Source organism: Cheilinus undulatus, linkage group 20, assembly GCF_018320785.1.
Source record: "Cheilinus undulatus linkage group 20, ASM1832078v1, whole genome shotgun sequence".
In the NCBI taxonomy this organism is placed as follows: Eukaryota; Metazoa; Chordata; class Actinopteri; order Labriformes; family Labridae; genus Cheilinus; species Cheilinus undulatus.
In genome coordinates this window covers 14,489,065-14,515,589 of record NC_054884.1, presented here as the reverse complement: position 1 = coordinate 14,515,589, position 26,525 = coordinate 14,489,065, and the positions used below count along the sequence as shown (strand labels likewise).

General features: G+C 40.0%; 1 protein-coding gene across 5 annotated transcripts in view; it reads left to right on the top strand.

The window, feature by feature from the left end:
• The first annotated feature begins 1,744 nt into the window (after window positions 1–1,744).
• Window positions 1,745–26,525, top strand: part of kctd17 (potassium channel tetramerization domain containing 17) — a 35,338-nt gene continuing 10,557 nt past the window's right edge. For 3 of the 5 annotated variants that reach the window (XM_041815164.1, XM_041815163.1, XM_041815161.1), the window contains exons 1-4: window positions 1,745–2,194; window positions 20,438–20,546; window positions 23,642–23,733; window positions 24,288–24,434. In XM_041815164.1, coding sequence (XP_041671098.1) covers window positions 1,832–2,194; window positions 20,438–20,546; window positions 23,642–23,733; window positions 24,288–24,434 — 711 coding nt within the window. In that variant the 5' untranslated portion in view covers window positions 1,745–1,831. The remainder of the gene's footprint in view (window positions 2,195–20,437; window positions 20,547–23,641; window positions 23,734–24,287; window positions 24,435–26,525) is intronic. The other 2 variants (XM_041815166.1, XM_041815165.1) reach the window with 2 other exon arrangements.

Sequence of the window (26,525 nt, the reverse complement as noted above, 5' to 3'; positions counted from 1 at the left end):
TGATTCAAAACAGCGCCTGCTGCTTCCTTCTCACTCTCTCTCTCTCTCCCTCTTTTACACCAAAACCTCACTTTAAACACCATAGTTTGCCCTTGTATAATGTGGAGAGAACCATGGAAATATGACAGATAAAGGCATAAGTTTGTTTTCGCAGCCAACTAACAAAGACTGAATTAAAAGTTGCTCTCCAACTTGGCTCAGCTGTGATGTAGAGCTGGTGCCGTATGAAGCTCTGTTGGGATGAATGGATCCAGTGGGACTTTTCCAGGAGTGACGGGCTCATCCTCACTGCTTATTTTCGTCACAGTACCAAACAATTTGCCACATTTTGCTATTTTTCACAGTGGATACAAATAAAGTGCAAGGACTGTTGCGTGAATGTGTTTCTTATCATCTATCATCAAATGTGTCTATTTCATAGTTTGCAAATCTAGCTAGCTAACATTAGATCGGTGTTTCCCAACCATTTTTCCTTGGAGCGCCCCCTACATGTACCTAAGAAAAGCAGAGCCCCCCCAGGACCCAAGAAAGAAGAAAAATTGACACAATGCCACCAAATATAAAAATAGATTTTAATTGATATATTGATAAAACCCTAAAAAAAGACCTATGCATGCTTTTCTTATCAAAAGACCTCTGAATAAACTACTTAATAACTGCTTTATCATGGTTTTAGTGTATATTTGCAAATCTAAATTTGGCAGCCTCAGAGCTGACGAAGCCTCATGCCTCCACTAAGATCTCTGCCCCACCCCCCTCGCGGGTCCCGGACCCCAGGTTGGGAACCAATGCATTAGATAGATGTACCCTTCTGCATGTGTGTGTGTCCCTGAGCACACACACACGCACACAGTCACAAAATAAATACAGTAATGTTAGCTAGTTTGTGTTAATTTGCTGATACATGATAATGAGACATACTCTTTTACTCACAAGTCATGAATGTCACGCCACAGACACATTTCTCAGGTAGAAAATGAGGATAATAGTTATCAGATCTTGCTGTGTAAAATAATCTTCTTATGGGGTGACACTTATGATATTGTCTGTGTGGTTTACAATATATGTTCCTGACAGTCACAGTTGATAAGAATCAAAGGTTTTCATGTGATCCCATTGGAAATGAATGCAGTAATACAAAAACTAGAATTTCATAAAATCTATGAAAGGTAAATTACAAATCTAAATGGTATAATATCAGTAACATGATATCAGTAACACCCCCCGGGTCATTTTAGACCCACTTATGCATCTAAGGGTTAAGGCATGGATTTAAGGGTTCATTAGGGTTCATTGTTCCACAGATAATTTTCCCATGCCCCTGGTAATATTCAAGGACATCATGGGGTTGTGTCAATCCTCCTTCCAGCCTGAATCTGTCCTCAGGCCACTTGCAACATCTACGCCTTAATTTAGCCTCAAATTTTGGCCCAAACATGCCTAAAAGTTCTGCACAGTACTGTAATTAAAAACAGAAGGACACCAAAATCAAAGTAAAAAAATGTAGGGGGGCATTTTTACTGATACATGAAAATTATATCCCCTTTAGGCCCTTTTAAGTATTCAAAAATCTTTAGAAAAATCCACAGCCCAGAGTTTTGTTTTGTTTCTTACCTTAGTAATGTTAGAAACATTAATTTTCGACAGTACCTTTATTTTGAAGGTGCCCCTCGGACGTACACTTCCTGTAACTTAGTGCTCTTTGAGTGGGTTTGTATGAGTTTGGGGCGGAGCATGCTCGGTGTGTAACAGGGAGAAAGAGCCGAGATACCAGCGGACACGGACGGACGCCCTCGCTCGTCTTCCCCTCGTGTCTAACGGTTGTTTCCAAATGGCAACGAAGGTGGACGACCAGCGGGAACCGGCGGACGTCGCTGCGCTGTCACCCCGTCACGGCTGCCAACACCACAACAGTAATAACAACAACAACAATAACAACAACAACAACAAAGACAGCGAGTCGGCGGGAGAGAGCGCGACCTCAGCCACGGCCGGCACAACGGAGTCCGGAGGGACGGCGTCGCAGGGCATTGGCAACGGCTCGGTCATCAACCCCGCCGGGGGAAACAACGGGAAGTGGGTCCGGCTGAACGTTGGCGGCACGGTGTTCCTCACGACGCGGCAGACCCTGCTCAAAGAGCAAACTTCGTTCCTGTACCGGCTTTGTCAGCAGCAGGACCTGCACTCAGACACGGTGAGTCCGGTAAAAGCACTCCCGGTAGGCGGTACTTCACGGGAGTTGCTGCTTAGTTGAAGCAGGTGGTTTGGTACCTTGTGCAGCCAACTGTGGCACTAAGTAGAGGTACTACAACATTTCCTTCATTTTTACACTTAAGTCATGTTCTAATGTTCCCACAGACATTTAAATTACTATATATCGTCATTATCCAACATTTTAAATAGCCCACAGGGATATCAATGTGAAAGGCTGGCAATGTAGGGTATGTGGAGCAGTAAAATTGCCCATTGTCAGTTTAATATGGCTGCAAAACCTGTAAAAAAATAATAAAACCCAAAATAACGTTTCATAGCATTCCTGGGGTGGCCCATAATTGCGCTCACCAGTCTTTCAGGCAGCAATAACATTGTTAAATCTTATCAAGTGGTTCAAGTTTGGCTCCATTTCTTCCAAATCTAGTGTAGCATGAGAGATATTTCCTAATCTGACCAACAAGGACTGGTAAAAATATGTGAGCAGGTCTTGGCATGAAGTGATTCATGCTTCGCTTAATAGAGACTGAATGGGACCACGTATATTGCTGAATAGTGCACCATGACATTTTTATCTAGTAAGGCATCACATTAGCCTTAAAGGAAGAGACTAACTATATTATTCTGTAACTGAATTATCCATCTTCCCAGAACCTATTACTTCAACTCTGCTGTGGTCCGGAAATACTTGCCTGCAGCTCCAAAGTAGGCGTAGAGTTGTCTGATTATCAGCTGATAAACTGTATGTGTGCAGTATGAAGCTCTCCCACTCTTTCTCCTCCTGTAAGTGTGTGTGTGTACGTGTGTGTCTCAGCATCACTTTGTGGTGTGAATGTAGCCTGGGTCAGATGGATGAACACGTGCCTCCTCTTCTGCAGGGAGCTGCACAGTCAGAAGCAGTGCGGCTGACATCTTATTGAGGGAGCAGAAAGAGAGAGATGTATTGTGGATCTCGCAATCACATGCAGACCGAACTCACAGGATGGGCTGGCAGGCTTCATGAAAGATGCAGATTTCTATTATACTGCAGCCTTTGATTTGCAGGTGTGTGATGGAGAGAGAAAGAGACAGGTCTGATGACGCCTGTAAATTGTCCTTTTGTAGGTTTTGGATTGAAACCCTCTTGTCTAAGGTGTCTATTCTGTGAGCAACAGTACGAAAATGAGCTTTAGGGAGGATAGTATCCTCAAATAAATGATCATGACATGTAATTTATAGTGGAGCATGGAACTATAACTGTCCTTCCTTTGTTAGATAGCACAATGCAGAGCAGATGGGAAATTATTAATTTTCTAAGCTCCGATGGCAAAAAAGAAGATCTTTATGATAACATTTTAAAGTTTTTCAGCTACTTGACCGTATAGGAGCTAGAAAAAAATACTGCAATGCATTTTTGTTTTGAACTTGTGTGATACTGTTGTTGTACTTCTGGAGTAATATATCTGCATTTTAATTAAAAAAGAAAACAAATATGGTGTTTTAAGCAAGAGATGCCCCAACCATGTATTTTTTTTGTCTCTGCCAGTACCTATACCCTGGGCCACTCATGGACATCACTGGGCCCTTTAAAGACTCCATAAATGGGTCCTCCCCAGGTGATAGTGAATATGAATAGGCTCTTTAGCGTTAACTTAGGATGCACATTATTGGATTTTTATTTTATTTTTTTTAACTCAAGTATCTGATACGCCGATATTTGCACATTTGTTTTAGCTGATAACGGTATCAATAACCGATATTTAGATGTAGTTCGGATGTTAAACTGCAGCCCTTAAAAACTCAATAAAGGGTTTAGGGATGAACAAATAAACACATTTCCGTCCTCAAAACATATCTTAAGAAAAAAACATAAGCTGACTTAGGCCTGTTGGTCCAGCCTAAAACTCCACTAACTTGATTAGCCCGGATGTAGCCACAGCGGCAGTTTTATCAGAATGTGACCACATTTCTCTGTTGAATCAAGAGCCAATCAAGACAGAAGAGATGTTTTCCTTCTTCTCCCAACCTGCTTCAGCATGAGTTTGCGATCATTACAGGGGTGATTGAGTACTACTGTAAGCCGGTGTTTACAATAGCCTGGCAACCACACAAGCACAGCAAACAACAACAACAGCCTGAGTATTCCCAGATAAAAGTTTCCTGTTTAGAAACACTTTGCTTCCAAGTAAAATACAACAGCGGAAAAAAGACGACAATAGTAGAGCTGGCATTATTCAGCAGGTGAGTCACTGCACGTCATCCAGCAGATCGCTCCACTTGAACAAGAACGTCACTGTAACGAGGAGGAACAACAAAAAGTCTCACCAGCCTGTTATGAGTTTCCCATGATTTAAGATCTTTTTATTATAACAATGATGCTCTGGTTTTGTGAATCAGATTCATTCTAAACGTGGTACCTTCAACTGTCAGCCTCGGAGGGGGAGAGGGGACTCCATCATGTCTGCAGCTGCATCATAAGTAAAGTTATCCTCAGATTTCACACGCCTGTAACCTCTTTATCCACCAAGATGTGTTGTAAAAAGTTCTTCCAAACTTTGTAGTTGGTCCCATTGGTTAAAAAGTGATCCAGTGCTGAAGTCCATGTTGAAATCAGCAGGATAGATGTTAATTAGCATACTGGTTGTATGATGATGTGTTCAAGGTGGCTGGGAAATTTCAGTGTTTAAAGAATGGGTATAAATATGTCAATGTATCAATTAGAATAACCTAGTAATTAAAAAAATGTATTATTTATTACACTAACGTATATTGTTCTACTACCAAAGCACAGTATTATCTGAAAGTTATCATTTATCTTACTTCTTCACAGTCTTCCTCAGCTTATTACCAAATCCTGATCTCATGCTTAGCCTCATCACCACGTGCTCTAAATGGTTTCCCTTGGAGGGTTTCAAAGAGTCAAGTTCTTTTTGCAGAAAAACACCATCTGCTTGAGAACAGGTATTTCTTGAGTTAGAGCCAGAAACAACCTCCAAAATTAGAGTTAGGGGTTTTTATAAGGCACCAGAGACAGCTGTTCCCCTGCTGCTGCAGTGCTAGGCATTTTGGGAAGAAAGAATATTCTCATGTAACCTTCAGTGTGACCTGACAGGAGCTCCCTCTGCACTGCTATAAGACACACAGCCACACACTGACTCTCTTACTGTATAAACATCCACTCTCACACACTTACAGCTCTGTCTTTACCTCAGCTTGGCTTTTTATCTTCATCGCCCATTCTCTCCTCATCCTCACTCTTGGCCGCTGACTCACTGTGAATGCTTACAGCATGATGGCCCTCCCACAGCATGTCTTTTCTGCACTTTACCACAAACTCTGAATTTTCAGAAATGTTTGTGTTTTAGCTTATTGTCTCCATGACACGCTGAATTTTCCAGCAAAGTAACTTAAAAAGAAAACAATGCTGTGGAGTATCTTACTAGTTTTTTGTTAGGGGTGCACAGATGCATGAGTTGAACATCGGTATCAGCCAATAATGGCCCTTTTGACAGATATCGATGTCAGTAGCAGATGTTTATCTGCTGTGCCATATATATTTAAAGCACACAAGCTAATGCACAGATGAGATTCATTATTGGGCAGAACATGTGACCTGTAAGACAAACTTTGATCTGTTCTGGGGTGAAAAACAAGAGCAAATGTTGGCATTGCGGGAGTGTTACACCAAAAGAAGTCATGAAAAAAACATTCTTTTTGTCTTGAGCCATGTATTTGGGGTTGGTCTTCTTTGGGTTATACGCTTCTGCCTTCTTTCTCCTAACATAAGCAACAATGTCTCTATGGCTAGAGCGCTGCTCTCTCTAGTTCGGTCTCATCTGACCAAAAGACATGCTTCTATAGTATGCAGAATTTTTCTTCAGGTTGTTCATGGCATACTTCAGTCTGGCTTGAAGGTGTCTCCTCTGCAGCAGTGGAGTTTTTCTTGGTGCATTCATGTGCAGGGCTTTAGTGGTCGTCTTTTTTGAGACTACAGTTCCCTAATGGGCTGTCTAGTCTCCTAGCAGTTGTTCTGGGGTCTTTAGACACATCTGTCACTAGTTTTCTTTCCAGAATCTTTGAAATCTTTCTCTTCCTGCCTCTACCAGGCTTATTCTGTACTTTTTGAATTTCTTGATGATACTTCCCACATCTTTGTGACATCTTTGATAACTTAGTAAATCCTTCTGCTTTGTGAGCATCAAAAATTATTTTTCTAAAGTCTATTCTGTTTAAACTGGAAGACAACCCTCGGTTTTAACTTGATTTCTCAAGCTTTGAGCATTACACAATTAAAACACATCATTGCACCACAGTGGTTTGTGCCATGACTAAACAAAAAAGGTCAGCTCTAAAGGGCACCAATACTTTAGAACCTGGTATTTTAGTTTTTTGTGAAATAATTTCTTTTTTTCTGTGTGCAAATTGAAATAATAAAAATGAAACTAGGATGTTTGGAAAAGCTGTGTAAATTCCTAGCTCTGTTTAACAGCACTTAAGGAAAACTTAAATCTGTTTGTGTCGGGGCACTGACACAAACACTTAAAGGAATCATGATGTTAATGTGATTCTTTGATATCTATACTTATTTATTTATTTATGTATGAATGACAGGGTTGGAAATGAACTTTTTTGCCTGCTTGCCTCATCAGAAGTAACTTTAGGACTGTCTCATATCAATATTAAGTGTAAAGTTTATCTATGCTGTCAAAAAAGCCTCCCCACATGCAATTGAGTCTGACATCTGAAAGATTTAACAAATAAATGACCAAAAAAATAATAAGGAAACTGTTTATTGTAACATAAAACATATTTATAATAGGTAAAATAATGTTTGTTGGTAAATGTTCTTTATGATGATGGATTGTCCTCCACTGAATTCATCTACTCATTTTCTCTCTCTTTACTATTATTATCCACACACATTGCATGTCTCTGTCTCCTCCTGTTGTCTCTATGCCTGGGTTATCTTTTGTTAATACTCCTCCATATATAAAGATTGGAGAGGTTCTGTCCTAATCTGCATGTGGACGAGGTTTATTAAAGTGCGGAAATAACGGTCATAAATATTGCCAATAGTGCCAGGCACTATGAGAAACATGCACGCAAGGAACAAAAAGACAAAAGGGGTCGTTTTCCAGTTTATTGATCCCTGATGATTGAATGTTAAAATGTCATTGGTGACCTCCCAGTCTATATAGGAACTGATCCCCTATTATATTATATTAATGGCTCACCTGCCCCCACACACCTGTGAGGGGCCATGTGAATATCCGCCTGCTGTGGTGAGAAGATCCAGAGGGAGCTGGTGCAGACATTAGCTCAACTGTCGCTGGTTTTAACCACGTTTCCTACCGGTTTGTCAGTTTGCAGCATGATGTATGGGGGATTGCAGGATTTTCCCGCATCACAAGTGTCAGACTTGTTGCGAGAATTTAATAAATTGTGCACAATTGCTGCGATCTCGGACTGAAATCCAGCGCTTGCTTAACTACCTCAGATGTAAAACAGGCGGGGCATCAGTTCATACACAACTTTAGAGGATAAATCAGGTTTATTTGAGGAACCCCCCCCCCCCCATAATACTGAGTCAGCATACATTAGACCCCAGCTCTGACATGGGAAGGAGGGGGCGGGGCTCTCTGGTCAGTGAGTGTGTGGGTTTGCTCAGCTCTGGTCATGGAATCAGAGGGAACGAGCAGAAAACCAGGACTCAGTAATTAAATACATTCATGTAAGCAAGATAAATAACATAAGGCTATTTAGTTTGTTTAATAAAGAGACCAGACCTGGTCTGTAGGAAATATATCCTTAAATGACTTCTGTTGTGATCTGGGGTTATATAGAAAATACAATTAAATAAAATTGACTGGATATTCAAGGGGGGCGGAGGGTGCCGTTTTGGGGGGGGGGGGTGCAATGGTAGGGGAAACACTGATACTCATGTAATAAGAGGCTAAAATCATGCTTTAAAATGATACCTAGTACAGTATCTGCAGTGTTTTAAGAATACCACTATGAGTACAAGTATTGTCGGTATCAGTACATCCCTAATTTACTGTAGCTAAGGTCCTGAGTAGATAATAACACTGATGATAGTGCTCTTATTTTAAAAATGAGGACAGATTCTGGTGTTTAGAATAAAAATCTAGATCATTGCTGATAATGATGCAATATTTTTCATTTCTTATTTTGGTGTAACACTCACTATGCCAACATTTCTCTTGTGTTTAACCATGACAACAGATTTTTGTCTAATTGGGGTCTTCTGCCCAGTAAAAAATCTCTTATTTGATTCAGCAGTAAGACTAACCAGATGGAAGTATTAAATTAATGAGGCAGCTGATAAATATTGACTCTTGAGATCTGTTTATGCCACATTTTTTCTGATGGTTGATGTTTGTCAATAGGGCAGATATTGGTTGATGCTGATGTTCTGCAACATGCCTTGTCCTCATTTGTGTTCAAGGCTACAAAAGAATAATTTCCTTAAAAACAGTCATTTGGTTAGATAATTTCTATGCAGACTTAGGTCACAAGAAAAACCACAACACAGTGATAAATGTGAAATCAGGAGGAAAAGATTTTAAAAAATGTTATGTATTCATTGCTTTAGTCCTGGAAGCCTCATGATGAGAACAAACCACGTTTCTTTGGATCAGGCATACCCACTGATCCTAGCAGCTGTGAATCCACAGAAGCGTGAATGATTCAACAGATGGGTGTACAGTGAATTGGGGGGAGAAAAATCTGTCTCATTCATGAAATAACCATTTTCTAAAATGCAACACAGATGCAGGTTTATCTGTGTGCTTAGAGGAAACATTTCATGGCAAATGGAGCAGATTCTCCTCAGCCTGTCAGACTAGCAAAGTCTTGTGAGCGCTTAAAATCCTGCATTTCAGACCCACAGTATTACAGCTGTGAGTCATGATATGAGTTGACTATAAAGATCACACAAATAGAGAACACTACCTACACAGCAGTACCTGTGGGGTTACTGGTGTGTGCATTCACTCTACAGGAAATATTACAAGTGTGTCTTTATTTTTCATAGCTGGGATGGACCATCTTCTTTTTGTATTAACACTGCCCAAGCTAAAGCTACTACACAGGAAGCTTTATTGTAACTGACTTCTGTGCATTCCTCATGCTGTTGAGGAGAAATAGATTAAACCTTCTGCCAGTCCAACCTTGAATCAAGGTTAAGGGACAAATGGAGTGCATATTAAAGTTTCTTTGAGAGGCTCTGTAGGCTTCAGGTACCGGCTGAAACCAGCTCCTGGTGTTGAGCACACGCAGAGCAATCTGAACTTGAACCACACACAATAGTTGATCAGCTTGTGTGTTTTCTTCTTGCACTCAGGAGAGAAGCTGATTTTATTTGTGACATAGTCCTTCCATAATCCGCTGATGTCTGCGTGTTTCTGCTCGTGCGTTCATAGCCGTTTTAAATCCACACACACACACACACACACACAAGCCGTCTGGCGGCGTGTGAATGTTTTAATGAGATTACCGGCGCCTCAGTCTCCATGCCCCTGCACTGAACCAAACTCTGTGCTAACTGCAGCCACTAACAAGGCCTACGATGATTTCTTACAATCTCAAGCCAGTCATATTCTGTTGATAGATTTAGTTTCTGATTTTGCTACCTGAGGTGAGGTTAGCAGGTGTAACAGGGCTCACAGTTTAGCTATAACCACATAACAAGATTATCACAGATTTGGGATCAGCGTTAGTTTGATTCATATTTGAATACTAGATCATACAGTTGATGCTTGATGCTTTCTTGCTGTTGTCAGATACTCTTTTTCTTCATAACTCTGTGGCTGTCTTTGTCCCATCTTGCAGTGTCAGCATGGATTCCAACACAAGTATGAACCCGATTTTATGATTATATCTGTGCAAGGAGAGTCTTGTATAAAACATTGAAGTAACCAGGAATGACTCAGGTCTGTGTAAACAGTGTAATACACAAATGTCCTTTGTTTTAAATTGAGCTTCACAGTACATTTTTATGAGATTCCAAATGAGGTTGGGCTTAAATATTCTTAATTAATTGTATAGGGGTCATCAACTACATTTGTACAAGGGCTAATTTTTTTCCTGTACAGGCACTTTAGGGGCCAAACTTTCAAACAGACTAAAACAATTCTATATAGCCAAATTAACATGTTTTTATTTTATTTCAAATGTACAGAATTTTTAGGCTCTAACAGTCCCTATATCATAGTCAGCCACAATGGAGGGATTGAAACATTTTAGCTGAACATTGCTGGGGCTGCCATGTTGTCCATCACTGAGTTTAATGCTAAAATGCAGTGTAGTGGTATGTGAAAGACCCAAACACGAAAATTTCACTCCCAAAATACCTGGAGGCAAAAGCTGACACATCGAAAATGGCAATTTCTATCATGAATGGACTGATAAATATGTGTTTAACATGTATTATATTTGCTAGTGACAGCTTACAGGTAGATTTCTGAAAAATGAATAAAACAAAGTAATTCCTGATGAAACTGTTTCAATCTCAATTGTTTTTAGAGTTGTTTCAATAGCTGTAAGTAGATTATTTAAGAAAAAAATACTTGAAATGCCACACCAATTTTTGTTCTTCTGTGCATGTTCTGAATTTGATAATGTTCTGGGAGCCAGATGGGAAGCTGTAAGGGGGCCTGATGTAGCCTCTGGGCTGCCAGTTGATGATCACTGATATAGATGTTAAAAATAAAGGTGCAGAAATGCAGAAATACCCCATTTCATTATAAGAAACCTTCAAAGCAGTTGGATTGACCAGAGTCCATGTCTGTCATCAGGCAGACCCATTTTGCAAAGCTCCAGTCTGAAACGACTGTCTTTTCTTAGCACGGACACAACCAAATAGCATCTCAAGAGGAGAACGAGGCAGTAGCTACAAGCGAAGTTTCATTTTTAAAGCGCAAGTGAACCCCCAGCTCAAAGCTAACTCCGCCCACTTCAGGATTTCAAAAAAATGTACAGAAAATGGGCAGTTTGGTACTGAGAGGAGGGAGGGGGAAAGGACTGTTTTTTGTTTGTTTGTTTGTTTGTTTGGACAGAGTTTTCCAGATGAGGCAGGAGTGACAGTGACGTGCGCTTGCCAGAAAGGGACATAGAGTCCCTCAGCACTGCTGCCTCAAAGTGATCTTTTGAGGTAGAGGATTTTTCCCCTCCAGAGGCTAGGAAGTGGCTATGGTATCACGGTAGTTTTGTCAGAACTGTACCACATTTTGTCATCATTTGGAGGGGCTGCAAGCCAGTAGCAATGACTGCTGCTGGTAAAGCTATTAGCTTGGATATAGCCTCAGCGACAGTTTTTATGAGATCTGGACAGCATTCCTTTATTGAAAGAGGATCATAGATTGATCAAAGCTCTTGGCAGAGAACATGTTTTTGCACTTCTCCCCACCAGCCTCTGTATGAGTTTTATCCACCAACATGCTCCACGTTCATAAAGCTGTGACAGGACCTGCCTGCCTAGCTCACATTACTTGCCAGAGCTGCACTTGCCAACTACACAGACTGAACTGTTGAAGGTTGTTAAAAAAATAAGCAGGGTTAACTTCAAAAGTCCAGAATAGCTGAATAGCTGGCACTGCTTTTTCCTGGGTTGATTGAATACATTTTTAGTTTAAAGTAAAAGTATTCATAATTCTAAGTTTTTTTTGTGATTATTCCCAAAATGCCTTTGGGCATTAGACACTTTTGCACCATGAGTGAAGTAACTGACTCAGTAAGAGAAGTCCTGCCTTTAGGGAGCAACTATAATATACCGTGGATGGCATACTAGATATGATGGAAGAGGACTTCTGGTAAAGTGTGCACTTATCACTTATTGTCACTTGTAGTCCCTTAAACTGGACCACCTTGTTTGACATTAATGTTCAAGATTAAAGTATGTGATAGAAATAGAGGAAATTGCACTGAGTAATGACCACATAGCTTCATGAAAAGTACTTAAACATGTTGTTTTGAGTTGGATTTAAACAAAATTTTAAGTATAGGAAAGTTTCCGCACTGTAGTTAAACTTAAAAAAGTCAAGTAAACGCAACATAAATGTACGGTTAATGATTATTTTAAAAATCTATTTCCTCTGTTTAAAAACTTTGACGTAATTGGTTTCAACAAAAAATATGAGCAGTTTCAACTTGTTCTGTTTTACAGTGTACCTCATGCTTCTTGTTGATCTGATTGGCACACATGAATATGACAAATAGAAGAGGAAAATCTTTTTTAAAAATCTGCCCTTCCCAAACGCTATGCATCCTATGCAATGGCTATATGAAACAGTCTATCTACATGTCTGCTTGTAAGAAATACACACTTTGCTTTTTTATGAAACATTTTTAAGACTTACCTCAGTGTATTTTTAACAAAAACTTCTAATAAAACCAGCAGACAGCATCTGAAGTAGGGATAGACCGATTATCGTCCGGGCCAATTATCGGCGCCGATATTCAGCATTTTGACGCATATCGGCATCTGCCATTTTTTTTAATCTGACGGCCGATAAGAGATCAATTTAAAACTGTTACTTTGGCTCTGATGCAGCCGCGCCTCTCTGTCTGGAGTCACTACTCTCTCTCCAGCACAGTCTGTGCTGCAGTATTGTCTCACCCATAGCACCATCTGATTGGTTACACGCAGCGCCACGGCACGAGTAACAGCAGCCAATTTGCAGTGAAAGCTGTGAGCATGCACACGGCGGAGACTAGATGAGAAAAAGTTTTGCTGAGAGAAGATGCTCCGGAGAGCAGTTATATGTTTCGAGGGTATGTAAAGCAGCAGACACTCCTGAAATTGTAATGAACATCCCAGTCCTCTACACTCACAACTACTAGTGACGTTACTGTGAGCCCAATAACATTATATAAACATAAGCGGCAGCTCTGCTCGCTCACAGTCCCTCCAGACGTGTCTGTTAATCACTGGAAACAAGGGTGCTGATAATATCGATATGGAAATAGTCCGTGATAGTAGAAGTGTGTGTGTGTGTGTGTGTGTGTGTGTGTGAGAGAGAGAGAGAGAGAGTAAAAACCTAATGAACTCAATTCAGTCCAGTTTTATTGCAGGGTAGCACGTTCAGGTGAAGGCTGATAAGCTTTTAGCGTAACGTTAGCCCACCAGTCCACCTTCTCCTCCTCTGGCTACAGACACTCAGCAGACTGGAGCAATGGGGAGAATGTCTGTTATGGTAGAGAATAGTGTGTGTTTGTGTAGAAGCCACTTGAGAAACTCTACAATTCAAAACTACTAATGTTACTGTGAGTCTCAGTACGTTAGCGGTAGCTGTCTGTTCCTTCTCCTTCTCCCTCTTCTTCTTCTTCTTCTTCTTCGGTTTTACGACGGTTGGCATCCATCACTCTGGTGCATTACCGCCCCCTGTCTGTTCCTATGATAAACACTGATTATTTAAGTGAAGATGCTGTAGGCTATTTTGTGTTTTTAACGGTTTAATCACTTGAAACAAGGTTGCTGATAATATTGATAGGGAAATAATCATTGATAATAGTAAGAAGTGTGTTTGTGTGAGAGGGCAATAATGGCTGTTTAACTACCAAGCTATTTTACTTTACATTTTTCTGTGCTGATTGAGAGATCCCAAGCAGCAGAAAATGACATATTGTTAGATGAAGTGTGTCCTGAAGCTGTCTTTGAGCACGATATTGCTGTTCAAGACTTTAAGACATAATGTAACTGCATCACAAAGCCTACATGAACTGCATGGTGTTCAGGAATGAATAGTCTCTTCTATTGCTATTGTACTATTTTTTTAGCTATAGTAACATTAATTGATAGTAATGTAGCAGCCTAGTTTTGATGAAGTTAGGTGTTGGAGTATGTAATAATCAAAATTTTGACGCCAATATTTTCATTTTTACTGCAAACGAATATCGGCTCCAAATATCAGTTATCTGCCTCCTTGACAACTAATAATCGGTACCGGTATCGGCCCTGAAAAAAACATATCGGTCTATCTCTAATCAGAAGACTAACAAAATTTTAGTGTGGACATCCCCAATAACTTGTTTGAATCCATGAAACGGTTTCATTTTCCCACAGGAAGTGAAAGCACTAAAATTTTGTGTTTATTACGCTTGGAGTTATGATGATGCCTCCTACCTCAAAGACACCACCAGCACTGAGAAGCAGGTGGTTGAGCCAGACCATCTGTGATGATGAATGAGGACGATCCCTGAGTAGAAATCACAGGAAAACACAGTTTTCACGTCTCCTGCCGCCTCTCCGCTTATGTCGTAGCTTTGTGAACGTTCCGGATATCTATATCTACATTTTCATCACACATGAGCAAGACATTATAACAAGATCAGTATCAGAATGTTTGCATATGCCACATGACATAATGCAAAGGCGTTTCGTAGGCTTCTGATGCAGTACATTACCAGTTGTTTGCCAGACACACAAGTTGTTTATTTCTCACACCAGATATCAAGCAACTTGGTTTTGGAATTTAAATTTCAAGTATCAAAAAACGCTTACACATACAGGCACACACAAAAAAGCATACCAATGTTGGACGAAGATCTCCCATCCTTCTGCAAACTTAAAAAAAATCAACTTAAAATTAATCAAATCTGGCTTAAAGGATTGAAACAGCACAAGCCCCTTTTTTGCAACATTTAGTTTACAGGAACACTCTGCCCTAATGTTAACTCATGTTCAACTCAGCAGCAGACTGCAGGTGATAGTGTCTGTGTGTGCTCTGAGAAATGAACGGGGCCTTTGTTCAGCTGTTGGTGATAACCTGTGGGGAGTTGTTCCAGGTTGTACAGAGAGATACTGTGGAGTCACATCCTGTTTCCCTACACAAATGTACTGCCAAACATTAACACAAGAACTAGCAACTCTGACTTCTAAACAAGTTAACATAATGTTTTGTGAACAATTCACTTTGCTGCGTCTGCAAATGCCTCCTCTGCATCAAAAAAATCTACAAATTCTTTGTGTTTAAGCAAGAGTGAAAGACGGAGAGAGCATGCTCTGACACATTGGGGGAAGCTTTTTGCCAGTGTTGTCATGCCCACGCTGTCAAGTCAAGTCACGTTGACGAGGCGTCGCTCCGTTCTGCTGCAGCTCCTCCGCTCTTTTTTTGATGATGTGTTATTGCATTTTTCTCTGCTCTGTGCTGCAGGGCCTGAAGTCCTTCCACACTGTGTGCTATAACTGTGATTTTGAGGGCAGACAAACAGATTTGAACCAAATAGAGCTGTCACTGCTGGGTCTCTACAGTCTGCCTCCTGGTCCTGATGTCCTGTTTCCCATCCTGTCTGTCTCAACGTCTGGCGTGTCTACATCCTCTGTGTCCCTGACGCTGTCTCTCTATTCCCCTCTTTGTTGTTTTAAACATGTCAGCCCTGCATTTATCATAGCAAATTATTAGTCATACTATTCTTTCTGAAAAACGCAGTCTTCCAGGTATCTAGCCTGTGGCTATGACGAAGCCTCTCCCTGTTTTACTTTTGTCTTCTGTCTGTCATCCTGTTCTTCAGACTGCATTACAGTCCAAATCTGTTTGTATGTTTAGGTTTCCTCCTCCATTGCATGCTTTATGCCTCGTATAAGAACCGGCTCATCAGAAGCACTTGTCATACTGCATCAGCAAAGACGGCAACACTAGTAGAGATAAGTTTGCAAGAGAAATTCACAGTTCTCCTTAAGGTTAGGTTGACGTCAAGCCTGATTTAAGATTTTTATTGACTTTTTTCTTGCTTTAAACAAATACAAAAGACATAGAAACAACTCAAAGCAAATGTTGCTCTTATTTTATTAAAAACATTTAACAAAAGTACACTGAATTTCCATTTTAAGGTTAAAGTGTATGCTGTAAACTTGTCTTTAAAATGCAATGTGTGGTTTCAGGGGAGTAGCACAAGGAATATTTTTTGTATTTTATTTTATCATATCAGTATTAAGTATAAAGTGTGTCTTTGTTATTTATATAAACCTTACAGACAACAGAGCCATTCAGCAAAAAGGTAGAATGGGAACGGTCATGTTAGAAATAGGCTACATCAGCCTTTTAAGGTAAGATAGAGAACTTATTTTGTGAAATGGGTCTTATTCTGATATTTTTTTCATGTTTGTTCACAGACAGCTTTAATCTGCTCATCAGACCAGTCAGTGCACAAATGATCCAATATGTTTCATTCCAAAGGAAAGTTTCTGACCAGTCCATCCTTTTCTCAGCTGAACAAAGCCTGATGGAAGCATCGAAGGAAGTTCAATAGAAAAATCTAGATTTTTCACAAGTTGATTTGTCAGTGAAATGTATTTATTGCCTAGGCCTATCATGACCATATATCACAAACAATTTTTAAATCTTTGTTTATTTATGCAGAAAATCTGTTTTTCTGTTAGTGATAGTAAAAAGAGCCAGAGATTCTTTCGATTATGCATCACCTTGCACTTCACTTTCTACCTTTATTGTGACAATTGGACAACTTCACTGGTATAGTGTTACTGATTTAGGTGTGCTGTATTATATTTGTGAAGTATATATTGTAAGCATTATGGCTGGGCAATTAATTGAAATTTAGATTAAATTGCAGTATGACCTGCAATTTTTCCAATTACAAAAGGTGCGATATTTCTTTGACCTGAAATGAGTCAAAATATCAGTTTAATAAAAATGTTTTTGCAGCAGCTATTCCCACCAATGATAGGTTGCTTCTTTTACTTATGAAGAGCCGCTGCTGTTTCCAGGTATTAGAGGCATAGCTGTAGGGTTTGTGTTCCTGCAGGAGTTAATAAGCAGAGGAATTCTTTTAAATCTCATCACCTCTCTGATGTAGCTAACACCATGGGGGAGGAGGAAAAGTGAAACATTGATAATATTTACCATAGGCATTAAATCCACTCCACACCTGCAGAATCTGTGTTTAAACCATGAAATTTTTGTTTAAAGCACGGGTAAAACTTCAAATTGACAACACTTGTAAAGCCCTTTGTAAGTCCTTGAGGCCCTTAATGCAGCTTAGACATACTTACTCTTCACTCCAACATTCATATTAGTTCCAGGCTGCCCATCAGAAATTTAGCTAATCATCGAAAAACACTAGGGATCAATTTTGGGTTCAATCTGTTGCTCAAAGGGGTCAGGGTTCAAAACCACAGAGCTACCGAGAGAACCCTCTCATCCTCTGATCCACATCTACAAGAAGAAGAACCCTCCTCTACATGCCTACATTCGCTGAGTGACTCCATATTCTCAGTGAAGTGGCTGTAGACCAGCTTCTTTGTTTACCACTCAGTTGGACATTTGTATTTTTAAGCTGAAGCTCCTGTATCGAGGCAAGGAGCTGATAAAAATGTAGCTCTAAGTAAACAAATCAAGGTTTGCCTAAATAACCTCAAAGTCCATTTGAGCCCCCTAAAATATTTAAAACAGCAATAAATCCTCATTAGATGGACCCACAGCAGTAACACAACACCAGAGTGGACCAGGGACAGCAGATATCTTCTCAATACTTCTTATTTTATTAAAGCAACTAGGTTTCATACGGATTCAGGCTGAGTGTTTAGGATAATAATCCAGTCTTTGGTAGCACACCCACTGGTAGTGTGTGATAATTAGTAGGAAAACCCGGTAATAAAAATGTTAACATATTTGTGTACAATGTAGCTAGAGGCTGTGGTTATCCATTAGCTGCTTCAGCAAACAGCCATAAATAGAATCAGTCATGTGAATACAGCAGGTTGTCTTTATTAAGCTCAACATTTTCCTTCCCATCCTCTTATTCTGCCTGTCTGTCTGTTCCACTCACATACCCACAACCAAAATAAAACTCTGTAAACCACCGTCCCTACAGTTCCTGTTTGTTTCTTTTATTTTAAGACCCACTAAACCATGCGTTAACACAAAACTAACTCGACTCTGTTCCACTTCATTCCCCCTATTTTTTTCCCCCTTGCTGGAGTCTTTAAAAAGCCTGCATGTTTTTGTGATTTTTTTTTTTTACCCAGCAGTGATTTTTTTTAAATTCAGCTCTGGAAGAGTCTCTGCTTTAAGCGATAATCACTTGGAGGAGAGTGGAGAGAGGATGTGCGTGTATGTTGGAGGTGCTGTAGTTATGTGACATAACAGCTAGGCAGGCTTGACAGGAGTAGAGCCTGGAGGTGGGAGAGAAGCAGGCTGCTTGTACATGTGTGATAATGAAGTCATGTAAAACTGATCGAGAGACAAAGCAGTAAGCTGTGTGTCCAGCTGCAAAGAGTAGGCAGGAAGGTCTCACGGAAAACACAAATAGTGATGTTTTACTTTAACATGCATAAATGGAAAATGATGGTGACACAGCAATAGGTATAATTAGTGATGAAGACCTATTTAATTTTATTTCACTATTAGTGTGAAATCTAAAAAAACACGTTGATCACCCATTTCATCTCAGAAATAAGACATTTTGCAACAGAACCTTTTCTCTATGGTGAGCTTTTATTTTGGAGAGCTCTGCTATGTGTCTGGCAAACGTACATCCGCTCCAGGCAGCCAATGCTGCATACGTCAGATAAAACTGCATACCAGGATGTTATTTTCCTGCCGGTATTAAGCTTTGAGTCTAAAAATAATCAGAAGTTGTCCTTGCTCAAGGAAGTATGCTTTTTCATTCTTTAAAGAAACCAATTTACATTAAAAATTTAAAGTTATCATGATTAATGTTTGCAGTCAGACAATACACAGCTTATAAAACAACTCTGAAGGCTACCATAATTTATGTAAATAAAAACAAATCTATATTCTTATGATTAGTTTAGCACAACAAGAGAAGACGCTGGGTTAGGCTGTATCTTACCTGGGATTGTAGAGTCCACAGTGAGTCTTAAAACTTTTCTTTTGTCAAAACGGGAGGGGCTGAGTAACTTAGGGCTCCATAGACAGTGCCAGCAGTCCGTAAGTATGTTAGACACCATAATGTAAATGTTGCTGACACCGAGAGAGTTAGCACTGCTTATTCTAGCTGTGCAGCTTAAAGAGCCACATACTAGTCTCTGCAGCATCACTGATGGAAATGTCACATCAAGGAAAGCAGGGAGTCTGCTGTTGAAAATGCACCCACAATGTACATCTAAAATGATTGTTTCTCTCAGAAATTTTGAATAGATTCAGAATTGTTTTAAAAAAATGCGATTCTTAGGTGAATTAGGTGGATTTTAGGAGACTATGGGGGTGGGACCCTGGACTGTAGGGGGTTCTGATGGCATGCCCCCCTCAGGAGAAAAACTTGGACATTCTAAATCTAAATGCATCAATCTTGCTCACCTTGAGAGCAACGGAAACATTTTAGAAGAAACAGATTTTCTTTCATTAAAAAATCTGGTATTGATATGTAAATAGTACTTTTTACCTAGTCTGTAATGGATTTATCATTTTATTTAAAAAAAAAAAAATCCTCAAAACTGCAGCAGGTCACATGACCATCTGTGATTATAGTTTAAACTAATCTCTGCCAGAAAATTGTGTCACACCCTTTATATCCTGTGTTCTTGTTTACTTTATTCCATAACTCAGGAATTAGCTAATCAAGTCACAGAGACATTTTCAGAAGCTGTAGACCCTGTAAGTGCTGAAAGAATTCTGAATTATCCAATAAACGACTAAAATCAGAGACAGTTTTACTTAGCTGGAACAGAAAATCTGTTCCCTGATTGCCTCTTTGCCTCTTGCGGTGCAGAGTTTTTAACATGCTATAAATACTGTTTTTATTTCCTGTAAAGTGCGTCTTTTGATCGAAGCCCAGTCTTCTCAATCACACACTCACACACTTATGTTTTGTGACTTAAAACAAGAATATTATAGGAATATTTATTAAATTAGGCATTAAGGTAGCACACTATGCAGCCCACTCACGCGTGAGATACACGGTGGGAGTGCACGAATCCATGTGGATAAGCAGATCCCTCATGGACATAAGGTAGAAAGAAACAAGTGCAGGGAAAAGTTTTGTGTTTGACCTGAAATGTTTCAAGGCCTCGTCTCCTGTAGCTTGAGTATCTGGAGCTCAGTCACACAGTGCAGTGTTTGTGCCACACGCTGTGCGCGCAGCATGCCACACACACAGTTGGAGGTGCACTGCTGAGCAGACTGGCTCGATGTTAGCTTTATAAAAATGTGATGTCGGTGGGTCATATAAGACTATGGCGGGGCATAATGGTCCAGGTAGTTGATGGGAAACACTGCTTAATGTCCATCTGTTTTTCCCTTTGTAACAGGATGAGACTGGAGCCTATGTGATCGACAGAGACCCTACATACTTCGGCCCCATCCTAAACTACTTGCGGCATGGCAAACTGGTCTACAACAAGGAGCTGGCTGAAGAAGGTCTCTGATCTGCTCTAACTTCACTCTGATGGGTCATGTATGCATGAGCTTGTGGGCCTGTGTTTATAAGGAAATGTTCATCAATCAATCAGTTTGTATTTGTACAGCGCCATTTCATAACAGATGTTTTCTCAAGATGTTTTACAGGAAGAGCAGGTCTATATTATACTCATTGTTGTATTAATAACAGAGACCTGACAGGAATCCTACTTGAGTACACACTGGGAACAAGGAAAACTTCCTTTTAACAGGAACTTTGAGCAGAACCGCACCCATAGTGAACAGCCACCTGCTGCGCCTGTGATTTGATGTGAAGTTCAGGAAGGTTGAAACTGCATCAAGTCGTGTACAACTACTCAGGAGAAATGGCAGTAAGCTGTGTGTACACAAAAACTTCCATGTAAAAACTGATACAGCTGCTGCACTGACTTCAAACAGAGGGCTGTGATGAATATCTGTGCACTTGACGTTTTTTTTAGTCTTTACCGTGTAAAAACAGACGTGTTCATGTGACATCACAGGACAATTTGTGCAGTTATAAAGCATAGCCCATAGTCATAAAGTGCTTGTCACCTTAAATATTTTATCCTTTTGTTGATCAGCAGAAATTTAAGGTCTTGATTTTCTTTTAAGGTAAGAGAAAGAAGAACTGGAGTGGAGTTTAGATTGTATTCATCACTAACTGAATGCTTGTTGTATCTATTGTAATAGCCCAGCTTCGTCTTGTGGCTTTATTGATGTAACATTACGGCTCAAAACATTTCTTTAAACATGACAGCACATCTCGACTAGTCTAACAAACTAGTATAATATCATAGTTTTGTCCTCAATAACTTGGATTTTGAGATGTGCTGCCTTTTCTGAAACTTTTGAACGACTTTTGGGCTTGGGCTAAGCATTTCACCGATGATCTACATTTGATGCACAACTTTCCCATTTCTTTGGACACACTCCATCAGCTGAGGATCTGTACTGACCGTGGTGAACATAATTAAGAAGAAGTTATTAAAAAGATGGCAATTTTTCATATGGAATAACGCCACTTACGGTCACCAGTTTGAACTTTCTACTCAGTGTCTGGAACTGCGGAGACTCATGCTGTCTGTGACGTCACATGCAGTACATGCCCTCTTTACATGCCAAACTTACCACTGGTTTAAATGGTATTCTAAAAAGTCATGATTGAATAGTAAAATAATTTAGAAAAAGGTAACAAATTAATCATTAAAATACTCTGCCAAAGTATAAACTCAAACAAAAAATTTAGAGATGTCAGATCAGATTTTTTCACTTCCAATACAATACCGATATTTCAGCCTTGAGTGTCGGCCGATACCGATATCTGCCAATACGATATCAGCACGAATCATACATACTTTTATCACTTATTTTGTAGTATGGAATTTTAGAAAAGGCTTGATCTAGTGATATTATTTAGAGAAAAAGTCAGCAACAGTAGGTAGGAGAAAAACTGACCCATTTATTATTAACCAATGGGTTACATAAATTTTGACCTTAAGCATAAGCACATTCTACAATTAAATAGAATAAATCAAAAATAAATTAGACAAGCCTGTCTATACTGTGTTTCTTTCTGTGAGCATGAATGTGTGGGGACAGGGTGTGAAAAGCTGAAATGCTTATCTTCTTAACTCATTGAGTGCCATTGACGTATATATACGTCATTTAAAAACCAACGCTTGAGTGCCATTGACGTATATATACATCAGTGTTTTTTTTTTTTTGTTTTTTTTGGCGGCTGGCACAAGGGGGCGCTCTCACGCTCATTATTTCTGCACTTTAAAAGTATGATTTGTTTTTTATTAGATTTATTGAGGTCATTTTTCAGGCTTCTCTAATTTATTTTTGATGTATTCTATTCAATTGTAGAATATGCTTATGTTTAAGGTCAAAATTTATGTAACCTATTGGTTAAAAATAGACTCAAGGTTCAATCAAGCGTTTAAACCCGACATTACTCACAACTGACAGGGGCTCGTCATCAATTTTTTTCTGTTATAGCTAATGCCCTTTTGCCGTCCCGTGGGAGTTTATCTCGCTTTCCAAATGTTTCGTACAGCATTGGTTGTTTGAAGGAGCCAGAGCCCTGTTGTTTCTTCGTGGTCTTGTGAAAATCCTCATGCTGTTTTTTGTAATGCTTCTTCAAATGCTCAATGAGGTTGGTCATATTAAACTTCCCCGGTTCTTTCACTCAGCTGCAACGTCTTTATCTGACTTTAACAAAAAATACTGCGACACGGCCGACATCACTCCTACTCCTTGCTACTGTGTTAGCGGTTAGCACCGGTTAGCACTGGTTAGCACTCAAGCACGCTGTTGTTGTGATTCCGTTGGCTCCGCATGCTGGATCCTGCAGCACTGCTGGATAGAAGTGCTGGAGCGGAGTCTGGAATGGACTGCTTGTATCGGAGTGCTTAAATCAGAGATTTTAGATGTAATCCAATATTATCCGATAGTCGTTTTTTTGCTGATATCGGACCGATATCCGATATCAATATCGGATTGGGACACCTCTAAAAAAATTAAACAATTAAGGGCTGCACAGCGGTGCAGTGGATAGCACTGTTGTCTCAGGTTCCTGGTTCGCCTCTCTGTGTGGAGTTTGCATGTTCTCCCCATGCGTGCGTGGGCTCTTTTTGTGTACTCAAGCTTCCTCCCGCAGTCTCACACATGCTCGTTTAATTAATAGGTAGCTCTTAATTGGCTGTGGGTGTGATTATGCACATGTCTGGTTGTTTGTCTTTTTATGCCAACCCTGCGATTGGCTGCTGACCAGTCCAAGGTGTACCCCACCTCTCACCCAGTAACAGCCGGGGTCATCTCCAAACCCTGTGATCCTGAATGGGATCAGTGGTATAGAAAATTGATTGATGGAGGGGTGTAATAATTGGCCAATTAGGTTTTCCATCTAAAATTGCCTAAAAATGGTGGAAAAGTTTGCTTAAAACATTGAGTAATGTAACATGTTGATAAAATTATCCAGTCTGTGTGGTTGTATCTGACAGAAACACTTTAGAACAACTTTGCTGCAGCGCACAAAAAGGCGCTGAGTCATGTCTTTCTTTTGTTTCAAGGTGTCCTGGAGGAGGCTGAGTTTTACAACATCACACCGCTCATCAAGCTCATCAAGGAGAGGATCGTGGAGAGAGACTCTAAAGCCACACAGGTATGCCCAGAACCACTTAGTGTTTTCACAGGGGAGGAGTTTGCTGTTTTACTCTACTCTGAGGCTTTAAAGAGAAACCTTCAGTCTCTGCAGCTGTTTCTCCAAGCAGTAATAATGTGGGGGTGTCATTCTTTTTATGTGTGATTTCACCCTTCTGTGATTCTCTTTAAAGAGCGCTGCTACATCAGGCTTCTCTCTTCTTTCTTTCTCTGGATTGCTACACTCACTCTTACATAATACCTCTGCCGTACCAAACATACACCCACTAGCATTTGCCTGGGGTTACATATTGCAGCATAATATGCTGCTATAGCCCATGACTACATCATTTATTTCTCTTTGAGTGCTGTCCAACACCTCCATGTGATGTTGGCTGGGTATGTTCAGAGCAGATAAATGTGAGAAATGACCTTGGCTCAGCTATTAGCTTCAGGATATTGAAGATGTAGTACATTTTTATTTACTATTAGCGGTGCTTTTCTTCTCTCAGATCATTGTAGGTTCCTCATTACCCATCAACTGTCTCCTAAAGCCCCTCTTCTCTCTTTACCCAGCAGGTGCCCCCCAAGCATGTCTACCGGGTGTTGCAGTGTCAGGAAGAGGAGCTGACCCAGATGGTCTCCACGATGTCGGACGGCTGGAAGTTTGAGCAGGTCAGCGTGCGCGCCTGCAGAAAGCCCCGCACCGGACTGCTCTGGACTGTGGGTTGGACTCACGCTGCTGCTGACCCTTTAATCTGACCCTTGGCCTGACCCCTTGGCCTTCACCTGAGCCCTGCTGTCTGCACTCCCCAAATCAGTTCAGGACGTCCAGATTGTGTTCGTTTGTTCGGGTTAGATGTAGATTTATTGAGCTGAAATAGGACAAAGATAGATGACTTTTCCCAAGAAGTCCAATCATAATGTTCTCCACTGCTCTTTGGAGTCATTAAAGATGATGCCACCACATGCGCAGCCCACCATACACATTATTTCTTTTTTATTTATATTTTTCTATTTTTTTTTAGTTCTTCACAAAACCTTTAAGTCCCACATAGGACTCCTATTGTACCTGGAAAAAGTGCTTGGACTACAGCTGTTAGAGGTTAAAGACTAAGTACTATTTTCAAAAACAATTGCATGCATTACATGCATACAGTTATAGGAATTTTTGGATTGTTTTCAGTGTTTTCACAGCATGAGCAACAACATCAAACTTATTGCTAACTTTTGAGGGTAGTGTTGCTGATACATTAAGCATTTTTGCTTGAAGTTAGATTATTTTTCCTGACAAATATGGATATGAGGTGCAGTGTTAATTTTGTCGACTGAAACTATAACTAAAAATGTTCGTCGACAGCCTTTTTTTCCATGACAAAAACTAGACTAAGACTAACAAAAATAGATCTGTGATGACTAAAACTGAAAAAAACTAAGTTTAGTTTTTGTCAAGATGACTAAAACTAGACTAAAATGTAATGTAGCTTTTGTTGGACATTCAAAATCTATGATATTTCTCCACTGTGGGCAAATCTGTCAAAAAAAACATGGATCTGTAGCTATTCCGCCTCTCAGCTGTAGAAAGCAGGGACCCCAGGTTTGGCAAGATTCATAGGACACACTACCATGATTTGGTACCAGATTAAGGCAAGAAAATAAATGCTTGAACCAAAAGTAAAGACTTAAATGTTTTGAGTTTTCGTTGACTAAAACTAGACTAAAACTAAAAAGGACAGAAATTACTGAAATGTGACTAGCACTAAAATGCATTTTATTTAAAGGGTAAAATTAAAAATAGCTGCCAAAATTAACACCGGTAAGGTGAGGCTTTTCCCACAGTGCTTTGTGGTATTTGAAATACAGTAACAGACAGTATAGGATATTTTAACTTGAGAAGGGCTAAGGAGCTTTTTAAATGGTTTCTGACACTCTCCAACTGTTGAGTGGTCATCAGAGTGACTCTGTGACTGTTAAGTGGTCATCAGAGTGACTCTGTGACTGTTGAGTGGTCATCAGAGTGACTCTGTGACTGTTGAGTGGTCATCAGAATCTTTAAAATGACAACAAAAATGTACAAATGGAAACCAGCTCCCAAACAAGAGCCAACTCCTCTCAATCACATTAAAGACCAAGCTCTTAGAATTGTTTTGTTTACAAATGAAACATGGCTATGCCATAGCTTGTCGTTGTACTTTCTGTCTGCATAATACTGTCATCCTTTGGATTGTTATATTATGTATCTTAGTAGAAGAATGTCAAAATATTAGAAAAGCACAGATCAGTTATTTTGTTACCTTTTCCAACTTTAGACTGTGCCGAACTAAACTGAACCAGACTGCTTGGTGGAAATGCAGCTATAGTTCCCTGTTTGAACATTGCTCACTTTGTGAACACAATAAAAATTAAAACTCCATTGATCCTTGGAGTCAATGTCATCTTGCGAAGTATTAATACTAATTTAGTATCAACACTAACTTGTTGGAGGTTGAGTGCTGAGGTCCTCTAAATAATTATTCAGACTTCAGAGCTTCTTGGAGTCTCAATAGGTCAGTCTATCTACACTGTAGGATAGCTTTTGTAGACAGACCCCCGCCTCCTCCTTCTTGCTGCTTTGGCACTTCGCTCTGCCGCATGCTGCACAGCCACAGTATGTTTCCTGCAGAAGCTGACCCACACTTGTTTTGCTGTTTACACTTGTAGAAGACGCTTTTTGTTGAGTCCACTGCTGCGTGTTTAACAGCAGGCTGACCCCCTACACCCGCATGAGCACTGAAGACTTTCCTTGCTGTCTTGGGATCCTTCCTTTCTCCTGCT